Source organism: Mercenaria mercenaria, chromosome 1 (assembly GCF_021730395.1).
Source record: "Mercenaria mercenaria strain notata chromosome 1, MADL_Memer_1, whole genome shotgun sequence".
NCBI lineage: Eukaryota > Metazoa > Mollusca > Bivalvia > Venerida > Veneridae > Mercenaria > Mercenaria mercenaria.
Window position 1 is genome coordinate 9,734,945 of NC_069361.1, and position 16,855 is coordinate 9,751,799.

General features: G+C 34.9%; 2 protein-coding genes across 12 annotated transcripts in view; both read left to right on the plus strand.

The window, feature by feature from the left end:
- Nucleotides 1-16,855, plus strand: part of LOC123545021 (RNA-binding protein Pasilla-like) — a 53,721-nt gene that overhangs the window by 10,650 nt on the left and 26,216 nt on the right. Inside the window, exon 1 of one of the 11 annotated variants that reach the window (XM_045331246.2) lies at nt 1,231-1,282. The exons of 9 other annotated variants lie outside the window; for them this stretch is intronic. In XM_045331246.2, the coding sequence (XP_045187181.1) occupies nt 1,231-1,282 (52 nt within the window). Of the gene's footprint in view, nt 1-1,230; nt 1,283-5,696; nt 5,996-16,855 lie in introns of those variants that run through there. One more of the 11 variants, XM_053539385.1, reaches the window with a different exon arrangement.
- On the plus strand, nt 14,613-16,292 carry LOC123531491 (uncharacterized). Its single transcript, XM_053539436.1, has 2 exons — nt 14,613-14,858; nt 15,570-16,292. The coding sequence occupies exon 2, from the start codon at nt 15,623-15,625 to the stop codon at nt 16,133-16,135; it is 513 nt and encodes a 170-aa protein (XP_053395411.1). The 5' UTR covers nt 14,613-14,858; nt 15,570-15,622; the 3' UTR covers nt 16,136-16,292.

The window sequence follows — 16,855 nt, forward strand, 5'->3', positions numbered from 1 at the left end:
TCAGAGTAGCAAACAGCTTGGAACCTGATCAGACGCCGATTTAATCGGCGTCTGATCTGGTTCCAAGCTGTTTGCAAAGGCTGTTAAATTCGCCTGCAGCAGGCTAAGGGTTAAAGATACTGAATATACTTCATATATAGGCATATAGGTAGATGGCAATTAGACAATGAGTAGAGCGCACAAACCAGACCTGTAGGTTGAAGATCATGGTCACAGCATGGTCAAATCTGGCGGTCATATTTTTTGTCAAGAGCCCGAGCTCCAAATAACTTTTTGAGTTAATTGAATAAATACGCAAACTTTTTTAAAAAAAATTGCGTATCTGGAATTTCAGATGTGTAAATTAATTCTCGATACTCCACAGATTTTGCTTAAATTGGATATTTTCCTACAAGCATCAACATAGAGGCCAAATTTCAACTGACAAATTTTACACCATAATCTGACCTGATCATGTTCCTCTTTGATTGTAACCCATTGAAATTTCTCCTACCATTCCGTAAAAATAAAAAAATTGTTTTCTGTTAAATTGATCCTGACTAATGAAATTATTTGCTTCTTGGTAACATCCTTAATTTTTTGCCGGATATATTTCTTTGCCATTTCTCACCACAAACCCATTTATAGGGGGATACCAATTCATCGAATTTGCTTTTTTACAAATAATACTTCATCCTTAACTAGTATCATATTAATCAAGATTTTTACCTTTCTTTTTTCTTCGAAATACTGTTTAATTTACATAAATGTCAATTTTAGATTTTAGCCAAGAAATTAAACCCTTTACTAGAATAAGATTGTTTTGAAGTTTGTGTGTAATATGCACCCAATTTGGGGATGTCCCAGGGATAAAAAGTAGCGTCGTACATGAGTTTCTACAGTATATTGTGGAAGCTTTTTCTGCACTTAATAACATTGAAACCCATCAGTTTTTGTACATGACATTTGAACATGGAAAAGCATATTAATGAGGTCCCGTCTTACATTGTAAGTAGTAAATACTTTAAGTTAAATTAATTTATAATTTATAATCAGATAAGCTCTCCCTATGTGGTTGTGTTATAAATATGAAACGGGCATTCATATACATGTGTGTAATTTGTACCGTCTAGTTGTATGATATAGGGAGATATATCTCAGATGGCCTTAATGTTGAATGCACTATCGTTTGTGAGTGCAGACAGTTTTTAACTTGTGACACAGATGATAAATCAAGAAAGTAAAATTGTGATGACTTGGCAAGATATGGATATAGGACTCTATGGATGGGACCGATCCAATGGTAAGGGGATTTTGACTTTTATTATGTACCACTTTATAGGATAGGGTCAGGTTAGGTCTGGAGAGGGGAAAACTTTTCGAAGGGCAGTTAACCAAGTGTATTACCAGATATCTATGTGAAACAGACATCTAGTAAACAAAATATTAACATGTTATTGATCAGGAAAATATCTGCATTATTGACTGAAGATATTCAATGCTTTACATGGTATTATTTCTATAAAACAGATTTTTTCCTTTCCTTTTTCTGTTTGCTTGTCCAACAAGGATGGTTAAGGAAGTGTACCTGTTATGAAAGTCGGTATTTTTGGTTTGACTACGTATTCTTTGCATTCTAGGGTTGAAAAGAAAACAGGTTTTGTTTTATGTCTACTACCTTAAGTTCAAGCCAAGTTACTGTTAAAAGATAAAATTCTAGAAATTGATGTCTTGAATGCCTTTTGCCTGTGTTGCAGTTAATAAAAACAGTTCGTTTTGAACACAGAATGTGGTCAGTGCATTCATTAAAAAAAGCAGATACCTTGCTGTTCACAATTAGCTGTGGTGTTTGAGAAACAGTGAATTTGTAGTTGTGAAGCAGATGAAGGTTGCACAGAATGTATGGTATACAACATCAAGATCCATAAGAAATTAGGTACATGAAGAACACGGCTCTTAAAGAGGTTTGGTGACAGCCCAGATGAAAGTTACAAGCAAGTGAATTTTATACTTTGTCATGCTTTATTTAAGATGATCACCATCCTATGGATAGTTTTCAAACACATAATATAAAAGGCAACTTTTATGTTTGATTTATAAATAAAATGACAGAAAAAATGTAGAGAAATTTATGAGATGACTTGCAAGTTCCAAGATTCTCTGAGAAAATCAACAGTTTAAATACTATAAAGTTTTGACTTGCAGCTTGTTGATTTGGTCACAATATTGAAGAAATTTTGCAATGTCTGCATGACTTGCATAATTCTACCAGAGCCAATGTTCTTGATAATTTGTCTTCTTAAATGAATGTCTGTGACTGCCAGTAACATTATAATATAAATGAATATTCGCTCACTTTCACGAATAATGGTCTGTGTTTGAACGTCTCATCTGGAATTGATCAGTGTTACAATGCAGCATTTTGTTGCTCTTACAAAATAGTGAAATAGCATGAAAAGTAAAGTAGTGAAAAAAATTAAATTCTTTTTGTACTCCCATGTTTTAAAGACCATATAATGGGCAGTCAAAGATACTTTGCATTGTAAAACGTCTCCAACTCTTGTATTAAATTTTGTTACCTAAATAAAGCAAGAGGACTGGAGACTTGCTGCGGTACCATCTGCCATTAAAAGGCCGCAAGTTCAATTCTCAGTGATGTGAATACTTTTTGTGGTAGTCTGAACACTTAAAGATATTACTGAAGTCACTTATCCTAAGTATGGGAAAGTTTTAAGTTTTACTGGGGTAGGATAGGCTTGTATGACATACAGATGGTTGTCTGTATACATAATTTTGTTGAACACTGAAACATCTAGATTTAGATATATATTTTTTGTAAGTAAATTGTTTACTCATCCCTGTCACATAATTATGATGCATTATGTTGTATCATGGTCATATGATATGCCTACTGGCTGTCTAGTAACTTTGCTTTGACATTCAGAAGTCGCCACCCTACTGTTTACTCTAATTGAAGATGCAGTTACTAATTAATTACTCTTCATAGCCATATGACTGGAGATAACACCATAGGATTGTTGGTAAGAATGACAGATTGCATCCAATTTCATATCTGCATTTTGATAACATGTATATGATAAAGGGATAAACCTCAATAAGTATTACTCCCTTGATCTTCCTTGAAAGTATTGATTAGAAAGATACGCAGAACTCAATATTGTATATTCTTTATAATACTGCATAATGATTTCATTAATGCTGTAAAGGTGGTGAATGTACTGTCTCATGATATAATAGTCAGATGATCCGATGACGTGCATGTGATTTTCGAAATAAGAATAATACCACTCACGTGTCCCCTGTATATGTTGCGTATTTTTATGAATTTAGTACGTATAATTATTTTTTCTGTCTGCGCTTGCAAAGTTTGTTGGTTCAATAGTAAAATTGTAGAGGTAAAAATGTCGAGGTTATATTTCAGGACACAGACTGTTGAAATCCACATGTAGTTTTGCCAAGTCAGCAATTTTCACACAGTAAGAGAGAGGTGGACATTGGGAAAAATTCCTTGACAGATAAAAAGTGTTATTCTGACAGAATCTTGTAAAGTTTGTGTAAATTTTGTCTGAAGTTAGAGCTTCATGGCTACACTTTATGTTTAGAGATATTGTAGCTTTATCAATAAATCAATGCAGAAAATATCGCTCAGATTTAGGATTCCTTACATGTATTAATTTTTCTTATACATGTAGTTTTTTTGCTAAATTAGGTTATCTGCCTAACCCAAGCTTCATTCAATGTTCACCAGAATATCTGGGGGAAAAAACAGAAATTAGCGCTTCATAAGGAAGCATGTGACTTCTGTTGAAAAAGAAAACATGTCCGATACTTGCTGGCTTCGATGGGTTGGCTTTTGTCAAACTTTACTGAAACATAGACTGAAAGTTAAAGTCATTGCCTGTCCATTTAGTGAAAGGTGCAGCTCAATAAATTGTTCCAAAAATAGTTCAAAATGATGCTTTTTGCTGACGGTAACATGCACATTGTTGTTCTTAATGCAGATTTACAGACGGTTATGTGCACGCTGCTGTTTGGCAGGCCTGTATTGTGCAATTGCACATGAAAGTTAATTCAGTATTTTGACCAGAGTAACACGCAAGAATGATTGATTAATGCCAATCATTAGTGACCACTCTAGAACTCATCAACCATGATGATGTTGTCATTGAATAGAATGAATGGAAATTCGATATTGTGTTCAGTGTTCTGACATTGGAAGAAGTATATATAATCTGATAGTTTGTCTTGGCCTTAGAGGTTATGAATTATGATGAAATATAGGTTTTCTGTAAACGAGTTGTTGCTAGGATGTTTCACCCGCCGAGGGCCTCTCAATTTCTGCAGTTTTGGGAAACCTGCGTTTAAATTTAGCATCTCTTTTTCTGCGTTCTGATTGGCTAATGTCACGGTCTTGTCTGATTTTGCACACAGTAACTCGACAAATAGAAACCAGAAACATAAACAATTATCACAAAGTTTTGGACAAATTCGTTGTTACAACTTCGTCAGCCAATAAAAATAGAAGTCAACAGTCAAAGCACAAAGAGCTCGCTCATACGAGTCAGAAAGTTTCATGTTTTCTAACAATCAGAAAGTTTCATGTTTTGTCACATGGCTTCGTATGGCATGATGGGCAGTCTTTTAGGCATTTCGCGGATGAACACAAGCAAAAGTGTCGGAAGTTTATTTTTTTGAAACAGCTACAGTTTTACACTTTATTATGTTTGCTTTTGTTACTACCTGTAGATTATTGTCCAAAATAAAGAATTACTTGCATGCTTAAAGGTCGAAAATCCGGGCAAGTAAGTTCTGACTGTGGACAAGTAGATTTTTAAGTCTCATTTGTCCGTGGACAAGTGAAAAATATTGGGATTTCCACAGCCCTGGTTTGACCTAGAGTTATCAGACATCATAGAATTGTTATTCAGCTTGTGAGGTTGTGCACCTGGGGTTTCATTTAGGATTTTACTCAGCAATACCACAGTTATGACCCTTAGCTTAGTAAAAAAATATGCAGTGTGGGCCTAAAAGACATGTTTATGTGGCATGTATCTCAAAAGGTATTTGACCTGGTCATCAAACTTTATAGGAATGTTGTTCAGGATGTGGTCACTGTAGGATGTGGTCACACACCTGGTGTTTTATTGGGGACTCCACCCCCCATCTTCAACCCCCAAAGTCTTGCAGTTTCTTTTATTCTGTGCTTCTTGGTGATGTTTTGTAGGATTAACACCTCCCTTATGACTCATAACCCGACTCAAAGTTACATAAAAGTGTACTAAGTCTTGGTCTACAAAAGCTACATATAATTTTACAGTAACAGGAAGTGGGGGCATCAATGTCCGCAAATGTTAAGACACAAGTTACATGTAAATTTAGACACTCGCATATTTAGTGAGATTTTGCTTCCTGTTACTTTGATCAACTATTGTTGAGACACCACAAGGATGCTGATTCACTCATTATTTCATAAACCTGCAAGATTACAAAAAAATTCAAGAAAAATGTAAAGTCATTTTGTTCTTTTGTGACTGAATAGTATGACATTATTGCCCGAGAGTGGAAGGGATGTTAGAAATTACACAGATGTGTATTTATGATTTACTTTCAAGATCTTTTGGTAATATTTGTACCTTCTTTATGTTCCAAAAATTACCTTATTTTACATTCTTCCTATTTGTTTCAGTGAAAGTTGTGACATTCATTGTGTAGGAACTAAATAAGGAAATTAAGGCATTGCTGTTTAGTGATAACAAGCCGCTGTTTTGGAGACGTCCAGTCATCATGTAGTCAGGGAGAACATTCCTTAGATTACGTCACAGTTGACAGAATGACTAGAAAGCAGATTCTGTAAATTATGTGCAGTTAGTAAAACAGCTTTGTTTACAAATGGAAAGGAAATATAATGTTATTATAAGAAAGGAATTCATTTTTTCGGAGTTCATGGGAAATGAACAACAGAAAATTTTCCATGAATCGCTGGTTCAACTCAGCGGTAAGGAAGATGTTTGCATAATTTTCATGAAGTGATTGTTTCTTCTATAAAACATCTTGTTTTTGCAAACAACTGCTTCCTTGCATCAATAATTCTCAGTCTTGCACTACTTTATAACTGCCAGAGCAAACACTTCAATAGTGAGACCTTGTGTAGGGTTTCCAGCAAGCCATGTTGAATTGAGCAGACTTCAGGGACAGGAAGAGGGATGGTATCTGATCATACTGTAGACTATCTGGCTTCTTCCTTGTCAAACAGTTGATTTAGCTTTGTGTCAAGTTGTTTCCTGCATGTGTTACTATTTGTATGTACACCAAATTGTGAAAACTTGACTCATTGTAGGATGTATTTTAACCCTTCCCCTGCTAATTTTCTAAAATGGACTGGTCCATCATTCAATTTTGGCAGTACCATTTAATATTCAAAGGGGTGTTCACTGAAAATTTACTGTCTGAATAGCGAACAGTGCAGACCATGATTGGTCTTGGTCTGCACTGGTCGCAAAGGCAGAATCACTTGCCACCAGCATGCTAAAGGTTAAAGTTTCCTGTTGATAAGGTTCGGTTTTGACTGAACTTTTCCATGTACACTGACTGTATTCCATTTGTACAGTCAGTGTTTCATCATACTTCTTATGCTGTACTGTGATTTACTTGAAATCTGTGAGTCTGAACAGGGCTTGTCACGGAGATCGTATAACAATTATTTCCGCTAAACCAAGGTCAATTTTCTGTATGATATTCATTGACTGTCCACAGTCTGTCACATTGATTGTTATACAATCGATCTATATTCACAATGCATTCTAGCTAATATCATATTTCTCCATCTCTTATTGTTGTGCAAGTTGAATAATTACTCCCACTTGTCATTAGGTTTTGACAGTTACAAATCGCAATGTTTGTATTGGTCAGTAAGGATCTTATCCCGGTAGAATACTGTACTAACAAGTATGCAGTCAGTAGTTGCTTCACATATTCTGTCAAATTTTATAATTTCAAATGAGTTGCGGAACTTTCTTACATAGTTAACCATAGACTCCAGTACAATTTGACAATAAATTCTTATGTTGAACTGAAACTAATTTTTTGCTTCTGTTCCAGGAAGAAGTTTTTGTACATGTATGTTAGTATTCTCCATTTTATTTCTGCCTTAAAGCAAAAATATTAAGAAAGCTGTCTGTGAAGTAATTTCAAGGAAATTGAACAAAGTAAAAAATGTGAAATGAATATTTTCAGCATCTTTTGTATCTTTTCGAAAAGTGAATACTGAGTCCTTCAGTTTCATTTACACAGTGATGGTTGTGAAGGGGAACTTACCTTGAGCCAGAATGTCACATTTTATGGGATTTTATGTTGAAATTTAATTGAATTTTAAACATTTTCAGTTACATACAAGTTGAAGAAAAGAGATAACAATCTTATTCCCACTCTGGGTAAGAATAATTCAGTCATGCTTGACCCTTTTGCTCATTTTATGACATTCTATCTTTCAGTAACATTTTATCTTGAGCATTTCCCACATTTTGTCAAACTTTCGATTGTGTGTCTTTCAATTAGGTTAAGTGGCAAGGATTTCAAATCTTCGTTTTTGATCTTACTTAAATCAACATCAGTTTGATCAAGCAGATGTAAATAATGGACTGAAGTTGTACCATAACGATTGCTACAAAGGTCCGTCTGTACTTTCAATAGCTGTTTCATGCCCAATTGAACATAAAGACATGGAGATATATACGAAATTTTTGTGGTTTCTCATGCATCAGTTTTTTGCAGAAATCTGTGTGCGGAAATCAAAATGTATTGACACATCTTGAATATATTTAGGCCAGATGAAAGGGTTGTCTTCAAATAAAGGTGTAACTGTTGCATCAAACATTGTTCTGATTATAAAATTTAGATTATTGTATGATTACGTTGATGTCAAAGAAATTGCTCATTTGCTGACTTTGACTTGCAGGGAAGATGATTGCCCAAAAATCTTTAGGATGGCATATAGTTGCATCCTTGTAACAGTATATTCTGTTCATGCTTTCGGTTTATTTTATGTGCCTGAAATCTTTTATGTGACTACAATAAACGAAGGAAAGAGCAAAAGGATACATAAGTACTCTCTGGTTAGGACTGTTCAGAGAACTCCTTCAGTTTTTCAAGGTTTTTAACGTAAACTCGAGGAAAAGAATCTCTATGAAGTGAGCTCCTGCATGTTATCAGGACATGAATGTACCTGCCTGATACAGGAGTTACTATAACTGTTTTCAAGGACCTAGCCCAAACAATGGAAAATGCATTGCTTGTAAGTTAACTTGTGCATATCATACTATATTATATCTGAGTATAAACGCCCTCCCTAGATAAATGCACCATAAAGGTTTACAGAGCCACACCTCCACCCACCCCCAACCTCTTCATCCCACATTTATTTTTCCACAGTTATTTGTTCAAATGAAAAATGCAATAGAAATGAAGCCGGAAATTGAATAAAAATTAATAAGCATTTAAACCACAACATCCCAAATTACATCCCCTTTCATTGTTCATTTTGGTTTTCATTAATTTCCTATTTGCAGTTCCTCTTCCTGTTTCCAGGACATATTTTGGGGAGTATTTTCTTTTCATTCAGTAATCCTGTTTTTAAGTTACAAGAAAAATTTAATATGATCTGTAAATTGTGTCACACTTGCGGGGAGATTGAAGAACATTTCTTAACAGAACAAGAAATACGGAAACAGATAAAATTTAATTTGGTGTCTCTGCAGAAACAATTTCAGTTCTTGTTACAAAGCCGTGTGCACATTTTTGTGTACAATGAAAAACAGCTCACTGGAGCACTGATGGCTGAAGGACCCGGGCTCACTGAAGTACTGATGGCTCAAGGATCTGTGCTCACTGAAGTACTGATGGCTCAAGGATCTGTGCTCACTGAAGTACTGATGGCTCAAGAACCTGGGCTCACTGAAGTACTGATGGCTCAAGGACCTTGGCTCACTGGAGTATTCATGTGGGGAAGTTGGCAGTTACTTGCGGAGAACAGGTTTGTACTGGTACAGAATCCAGGAACACTGGTTAGGTTAACTGCTTGCCGTTACATGACTGAAATACTGTTGGAAAAATGGCGTTAAACCCAAAACAAACAAACTTATGGCCCAAGGACCTGGGCTCACTGAAGTACTGATGGCTCGAAGACCTGTGCTCACTGAAGTACTGATAGTTCAAGGACCTGGGCTCACTGAAGTACTGATGGTTCAAGGACCTGGGCTCACTAGAGTACTGATGGCTAAAGGATCTGGGCTCACTGGAGCAAATCATGGGGTCCCAGGCCATTTTCCTTATTTTCTCAAAGTTTAAATCGCTTGAAATCTTGAAAAACGTCGGCACTTATACTGTGCAATGCATTGAGGGCAGAAAAGTTCTGTTCTCTTCAGAAATCAGTGAAACTGTCATGTTTTGTTGCATTGTAGCATCCAAGGTCTTATGAGCTTACAAGGATAGAATGACCAGGTTGTTAGCGGTTAACAAAAATACAGGGCATACAGAGAAATAGTTTGTGCAGTATGCTATGCTAGAAAAAAAGCTAAGACCTGAATACATTTAGTTATTGCTATTTATGGTGCTTTTGTTTAGTCTATTCTAGTCGCACCTGTCGAAATCAGACATTTTTCTGCACAACAGAGTAATTCAGTTCCCTTACTCTAGAAAATTGATCTCAGAATATTTTGCCAAATCAGCCAAAATACTAGTTTAATTAATTAATAGTTTGTCTTGCCTTGAAAAGGATTGTAAGTCCATGATTTGCCAGCACAGGAAGCTAAACCTGCTGACTTTGCTAATCAACTTTATTAAATACTTGGTAAGACTTTTAAATAAAATTCATTTCTGTAATATGAAGATTAAACTGTGTAACAGGATATATAACCTTTCTATTGTATGGTTCTTGTGTTGATAAAAATGTGTTCATACAGGTTTGGTTAGTAAAATTGATTTGACTTGCAAATTTTATTATTTATTTATTACACAATACACTTACATCTAAATGAGCTTATTGATTAGCAGAGGTTTTTATGTGGTCTACACTGATCTATATCTGACTAATTAGGGAAAGCCTAGCAGGGAAAGTACACCTTTTGTTACTCCTGGCTGGTTCTAAAGGCTTTAATGCTCATTTCCACAGTGTACCAGTTAAGGTCATACTCCTTCATGTAACTAGTAACTAGTTCTCAAACTTTGGCTGACCCTCAGACTTGTCTGGTAAAATTTCATTTTACATTTATATTTGGTAGGTAATGAGATACTTCAACAACCTTAATTTCAACAACCAAATTTAGCTTCAGGATTATCTACCAAGATAGGTAAAGGGAGGTAATAATAATTTACATTGAATTTCAATGATTAGGCTAATAATGTATAATGTAAATTATACAAATATTATAAGATCTAGCTTAGTTTTTTATCAAAATCAATGTTAAATAACTATCTGATTGGGCCAAGATAGGAAATCAATTTTGAGAATACCTCATGAAATCAAACTGTATAAAGCACTCGTGGCTCATTAGTGTAAATAATCAAATGTTAAAAATATGAAGAAATTCATTACTTGAACAAACTCTTCATATACCACCTTTAAATTATAGACTGTTGATCATAATTACATTATGCTATTATTGAATATTGGCGTGTTGTCCCTCTATTTTGATTAATTCTTCATTATTATTGAATATGTTGGCAAGGTTGACAAATCTTAGATAGTAATTGAGAGTTGAGTGAAGTTTCTGCGAGCAGGGCCTTTCATTATAAGCTGTGACAAGTTTTGGCGGGACTGACGAGGAATTGCCAAACAAGTTATTGATCTCAAGGAAAGCCATACAAATTTATTGGTAGAACTATTGATTGATCAAACTTGGTTTACAGTTTTATTTCCGTCTATAGATACAAAATGTATATAACTTTGTGTTAGTGGCCCAAACTAGTACTATAAACTTAGTTTATATTACCTATTTGTCATTCATAAAAAAAGGATTTTGGCACCTAATGTTTATGCTTTATAGCTATGATTGGCACTTTTTGTTTGAACATTTTGTTATGACATAGCAAAGTTATCGACTAAAATTGAAGAAAAAGCTGCCTTTGAAATGCATGCTAATTGAAATAAAAGCCATACATTTTTTTTGCCAACATAACATAAAACATGTACATGTAAGCATTTCAGTTTAAATCTACTTAAAATTGCATAAATAAGCAATAAATCTTTAGACAGGTAGATATAGCAGTACTGGAATAGACATTACACTGGTAAACCTAGGTATGAAGATCTATATTCTGCTATTTACATCAGGTAGTGGAAGTTGTTTGACCTTGTTTGACATTGCAGGCTCTTACTAGATACTCAGATATTTGAGCCGTGCCATGTGAAAAGCAACATAGTGGCTTTGCGACCAGCATGGATCCAGATCAGCCTGCGCATCCGCGCAGTCTGGTCAGGATCCATGCTGTTCACTAACAGTTTCTCTAATTAATCCCCCGCCGTGGCGGAGGGATTATAGGAATGGTCTGCGTCCGTCCTTCCGTCCGTAACAAAATCGTGTCCGGTCCATATCTCTTAAACCCCTTGAAGGATTTTCATGAAACTTGGGTCAAATGATCACCTCATCAAGACGATGTGCAGAACCCATGAGTCAGCCTTGTCGGTTCAAGGTCAAGGTCACAATGCAAGGTCAAAGGTTTGAGCCTGCCATTTTGTGTCCACTCTATATCTCCTAAACCCCTGGAAGGAATTTTGTAAAACTTGGGTCAAATGATCACCTCATCAAGACGATGTGCAGAACCCATGAGTCAGCCTTGTCAGTTCAAGGTCAAGGTCACAACTCAAGGTCAAAAGTTTGAGCCTGCCATTTTGTGTCCGCTCTATATCTCCTAAACCCCTTGAAGGAAGTTTATAAAACTTGGGTCAAATGATCACCTGATCAAGACGATGTGCAGAACCCATGAGTCAGTCATGCCAGCTCAAGGTCAAAGTCACAACTTAGGGTCAAAGGTTTGAGCCTTCCATTTCGTGTCCGCTCTATATCTCCTAAACCCCTTGAAGGAATTTTATAAAACTTGGGTCAAATGATTACCTCATCAGAACGATGTGCAGAAATTATGAGTCAACCATGCCAGCTCAAGGTCAAGGTCACAAGTAAGGGTCGAAGGTTTGAGCATTCCATTTGGTGTCCACTCTGTATCTCCTTAACCCCTTGAAGGATTTTCATCAAACTTGGGTCAAATGATCACCTCATCAAGAACTCATGAGTCAGCCATGTCAACTCAAGGTCAAGGTCACAACTGAAGGTCAAAGGTTTCAGCTCTGTATCTCCTAAACCCCTTGAAAGATTATCATGAAACTTGGGTCAAATGATCACCTCATCAAGACGTTGTGCAGAATTCATGAGTCAGCCATGTCAGTTCAAGGTCAAGGTCACAGCTAAAATCAAAGGTTTACCCTTTCACTTTCCATAGCAGTGGCGGGGGATTTAGCTGTCTTTCAGACTGCCTTGTTCCAGTAGGTTTTGAAGCAAACAGCATGGATCCTGACCAGACTGCGCGGATGCGCAGGCTGGTCTGGATCCATGCTGGTCGCAAAGCCACTGTTGGTTTTCTCATGGCATGGCTCATTTGTCTTCTTCATAGAAGAATGCAGAAAACACGCAAGATAATTATATTAATATTTTTAGAGTGGTAAGCCATTGTGCTGTTGAATTTAGAATTGCATCAAGTTAATATTTAAAAGGTAGTCTAGCATGAATAATCATGTTTGATGTAGAACAATATATGTAATATAATTATGTAAATATTTTATTTTGAACAAGAAACAGAATGATGTAAGTTGGTATTTAAGTTCAGTAAAATACAACAAGTTATGTCTATATGAAATGGGACTTTTTATGCATCTACTATGCTTTCTTCACTCTAACCAAAGCAGTACTTACCCAGTGTTTACCAAATTTTGTCAAAATGTTCATGGACATAATGTCTCAGCCATTTTCAATAACCAGCTGGATTGCACAAGCAGTTCTATAGTTATGGCCCCTGAATTACTCATAATTGCAAAAACAGACATTCTGACTTTAGTAGTTTGGTCCAGTATTCACCAAACTTGATCACTGTGTTTATTGGCATAATACTTTGGCCAAGTTCAACAGCCATCTGGATTGTTTCAGTAGCTGTGGAGTTGTAGCCCTTGAATTACTATAATTTGTTAAAATTAACAGTATCCACTCTTTAACTTGAGTACTTCATATCCAATGTTGACCAAACTTCGTCACAATGTTTATGGGCATAACTATTTGACCAGGTTTGATAACTAGCTGGATTGCTTCAGTGGCTCTGGAGTTATGGCACTTTAATAAGTCGATATTGAGAGTTTTCTGTGATGTCCATGTATTATGAGTTTTGCTGTCCTCTTGATATTAGAAAAGGTCTATTTTAGAACAAAAGGATTTTACATTTCAGGACAACAGTTATATTGTGCATGTTAAGCTTATTTTGATAATCAAAGAAAGTGTGGAAGTTTAGTTTTAACATCTTTCTAAGAGATTATCACAGAATTTAAGGAAACATCCTTTTTTGCTGTGTTTTGAAAAGCAGCGATATGTTAAAAATGGAAGGATCAGGGACAGTATTGTTGTGTACAATATGAAGAAGTTCCAAGTTGCTGAGTCTTTTAGCCTGGGGTGATCGACAGCCTTAAAATAGGGAAAATCAGGGGATTTATACCTGTTCTCTTTGTAATATGGCAATGTGAAATTTAAGATTGTAGCTTGAAGAAGTAAAAATCGTTTTTGCGATCCTTTGACCCAGTATTTAGTACTGTCTGTCATTTATAATAATTTTTATTGAATTAGCATTTACATTTTAAGAATTTTTATGTATGATTATAATTTAGATAATTTTAATTTTTAGGGTACTGTATCAAGCAAAGATATCGTAAATAATTTCTGTAATTTGATCTGTGCGTATAATAATGGTTCAACAGTTTTTCTACAATAGCCGCCATATTATTGTATCATTAAGGGTAGTTTTAAATTCCGAGATTGCTACCTATTAGTTTTGGTTTAAATCGCTTTATGGTTTAAATCTTTCACACTGTGTCTTTGTCAATGCTTTATAAGTACACATTGTATGATTTTTTTCAGGACATTTCCCATACAAGACCTGACAAGAGTGGTCATTTCGATATTTTCTGTGCCCGGTAGTTGGTTTCTATAGCTTTTCTGTCAAGCTACAGTATAGTCAAAATTTAGGGACTGTAAATAATCAAGAGATTGGAACTTCATAAGTACATGCATGATCCGAGTATCAAGTTTGTTAGAAAATATCTAAAGAGTTTGAAGGAGGGCTGTTGTAACCACCCTAGTATTAGCAACCCCAGATAATCCAATAATCTTGTAGTCAATCAAGTAAAACCAGGTAAAATCGATAGGGTCATTAGATTTAACATATTATATTTCTTATTATTTCCCAAAATACCATAATAAAACTTACATATAATTATTCAGAAATGAATTATCTTTCAAATGGTATTATTCTTAATAAAATCTGAAAAAAATAAAGATGATCGATAATTAGTTAAAAATCAATTATTGGTAATTATCGATCAATCTTCACACCTCGGCGCGGGTCAATAGACAAGGACAATGGTTTATGACAGTGTGTGTTTTCACATCCAATTGCGACAGGCTAATAATTCATGAATATTCATGAAGTGATATTATCCAATCACAGAAAAGAAAGGGCTACGTAATGGCGTTTGTTTGAGAAAAATCGGCCGGAAGCTATTTGTTCAAAAAATCGTCAAAGTTCACCTTTTCTTACAGAAAAACTACAAGGTTTGTATTATCATAACGAATATCAAAATAAAGTGCATTTTCTCAGCTTTAAAATGATGCTAAATTTATTGAAATCAGTTTAGATTTGACCCGTCGCAATTACGTTAGAAGTTCAGTAGTAGTCTGTTCCAAAAATGGCGGGCGCGGTAAACAACGCGCCGCCATCTTGAAATCGCAATCGGCGAAACTACCTGAATTAAATCGCCGATATATAGTTAAATATTAGCATGAACGTAATGAAATAATAAAAATTGAATGAAAAACAGATAAATAATCAAATAAACAAAAAAATTATGCCGTTATAACAAACAATTTGATCGGAAAAAAGCTGAGAATGCACGACTTTTTTTTCGAAGAATTCCCGACATTAAATTTTTCACGAACGTCTTGAAGTTATACTTCTTTTTGCTAACATCACTTTTAATTTCTCGTCAAAATATTAAAGAAGACATAAATTTGATATTAAAGAATCTGATTATCGAAAAAAATATGTTGAAAAAGCAATAAATCTCGCCGAATTTAATGAAATTTGAAGGTGTCCGAAAACGAACCCGTCTAATTATTCAATGAAATTTCGTGTCCGCTTTTCGGATACTGACTAAAGAACTGGTTTTATTTTACATTTGTTAAATAATACACGGTTAATTGTACCTTGATAGTGATGAAATTAATTGTATGCAAGCTTTATAATTCTTTTTTATACATTTTCAGGTTGTGCAATATATATATTGACATCCTAATGATGACTTAAACATCAACTTGAAATGGCAGGACAGTACCCTGGCCCATTTTGTGAGGAAGCTGGACTTCTGTCAGCAAATCCTATCCACAATGTGATAGAACCAAAACCTGAAGGAACCCTCAAACATGGCCATATTATTGAGCTGAAGAAATTTGCTGATGCATCAAAACTCCCTCTAACCAATCTCATTACCTGGCTAAATCAAATTGACAAAAAGACATGTGAAATTAAACAAGCCACGCTGTCTGTCCGCATCAAACGTGTTATTGAAACAAACAAAAAGTTGCTACACAAAAAGAAAGTAGCTGGATTCAAGACTTCGAACGAGTACCAGAATTCTCCGTTCATTCCTTTGACTGTCTCGCTGTCAGGAAACACGACAACCAAAGTTAACAATAATGAGACTTGTGTTGAAAAAAGTAAAACTGAAAGTGAAATGTCTGATCCAAAGAAAGTTACTTCAAAACAAGATAATTATTCAGAATTAGAGAAATGTGTAAGCAAAGATGCATTTAACAAATCCAAAATGTGTTAATGAAAACATTTCAGCAACATTTGTTAACTTATTGCACTGTCACTGTGATATATCTAACTTATTGAATTTGTTTTATGTTATCATTCATTTCATGTAAAAATGTTGATTTCTCATTGATTTTATGTATGTTGTAAATGTACAAATAAAATTTAAAATAAACACCCGTCATATTGATGTGAAAATGTCAGATTTACCCCTTAGGCATGAGTCAGAGATATAAAATAACAGCAGAACTGAATTCAGCATGAAATTTTACATTACAGTGCAAATTTTTATAAAGATATCTCTATGAATAAAAAAGTTATGTTAATTTAACTGAAAAATCTTGAATTTTCGGTTCCGTCGATTGACCGCGAAAATGCAGAAAGTCTTTGAAAAAGATGACCAAATTCTGTCGAAAAATCAAAACTTAAATTTGGCATAACTTTTGTTTCAGTTGAGATATCTTCAAAATTTAAACTGTTTTGTGTTTCTTTTAAAAGGCTCTTTCAAATAAGTTTAAAATAAAGGTAAAAAAGTAATTTTGAAAATTTAGCTGTGGTTGCTACTAGTATTGCTGTTCCTTTTATATTTAAGTTTTATGGTAAGGTTCTCAATTTCAATAGAACTTCTTTACTGTTGCCCTCTGGAATTACCACCAAACCTTACATAATTATGGATTGAGCTTGGTTAAGGGGGCTTTAGAAAATAGGTTCTTGTACCAAGAGGTGAAGGTCATTG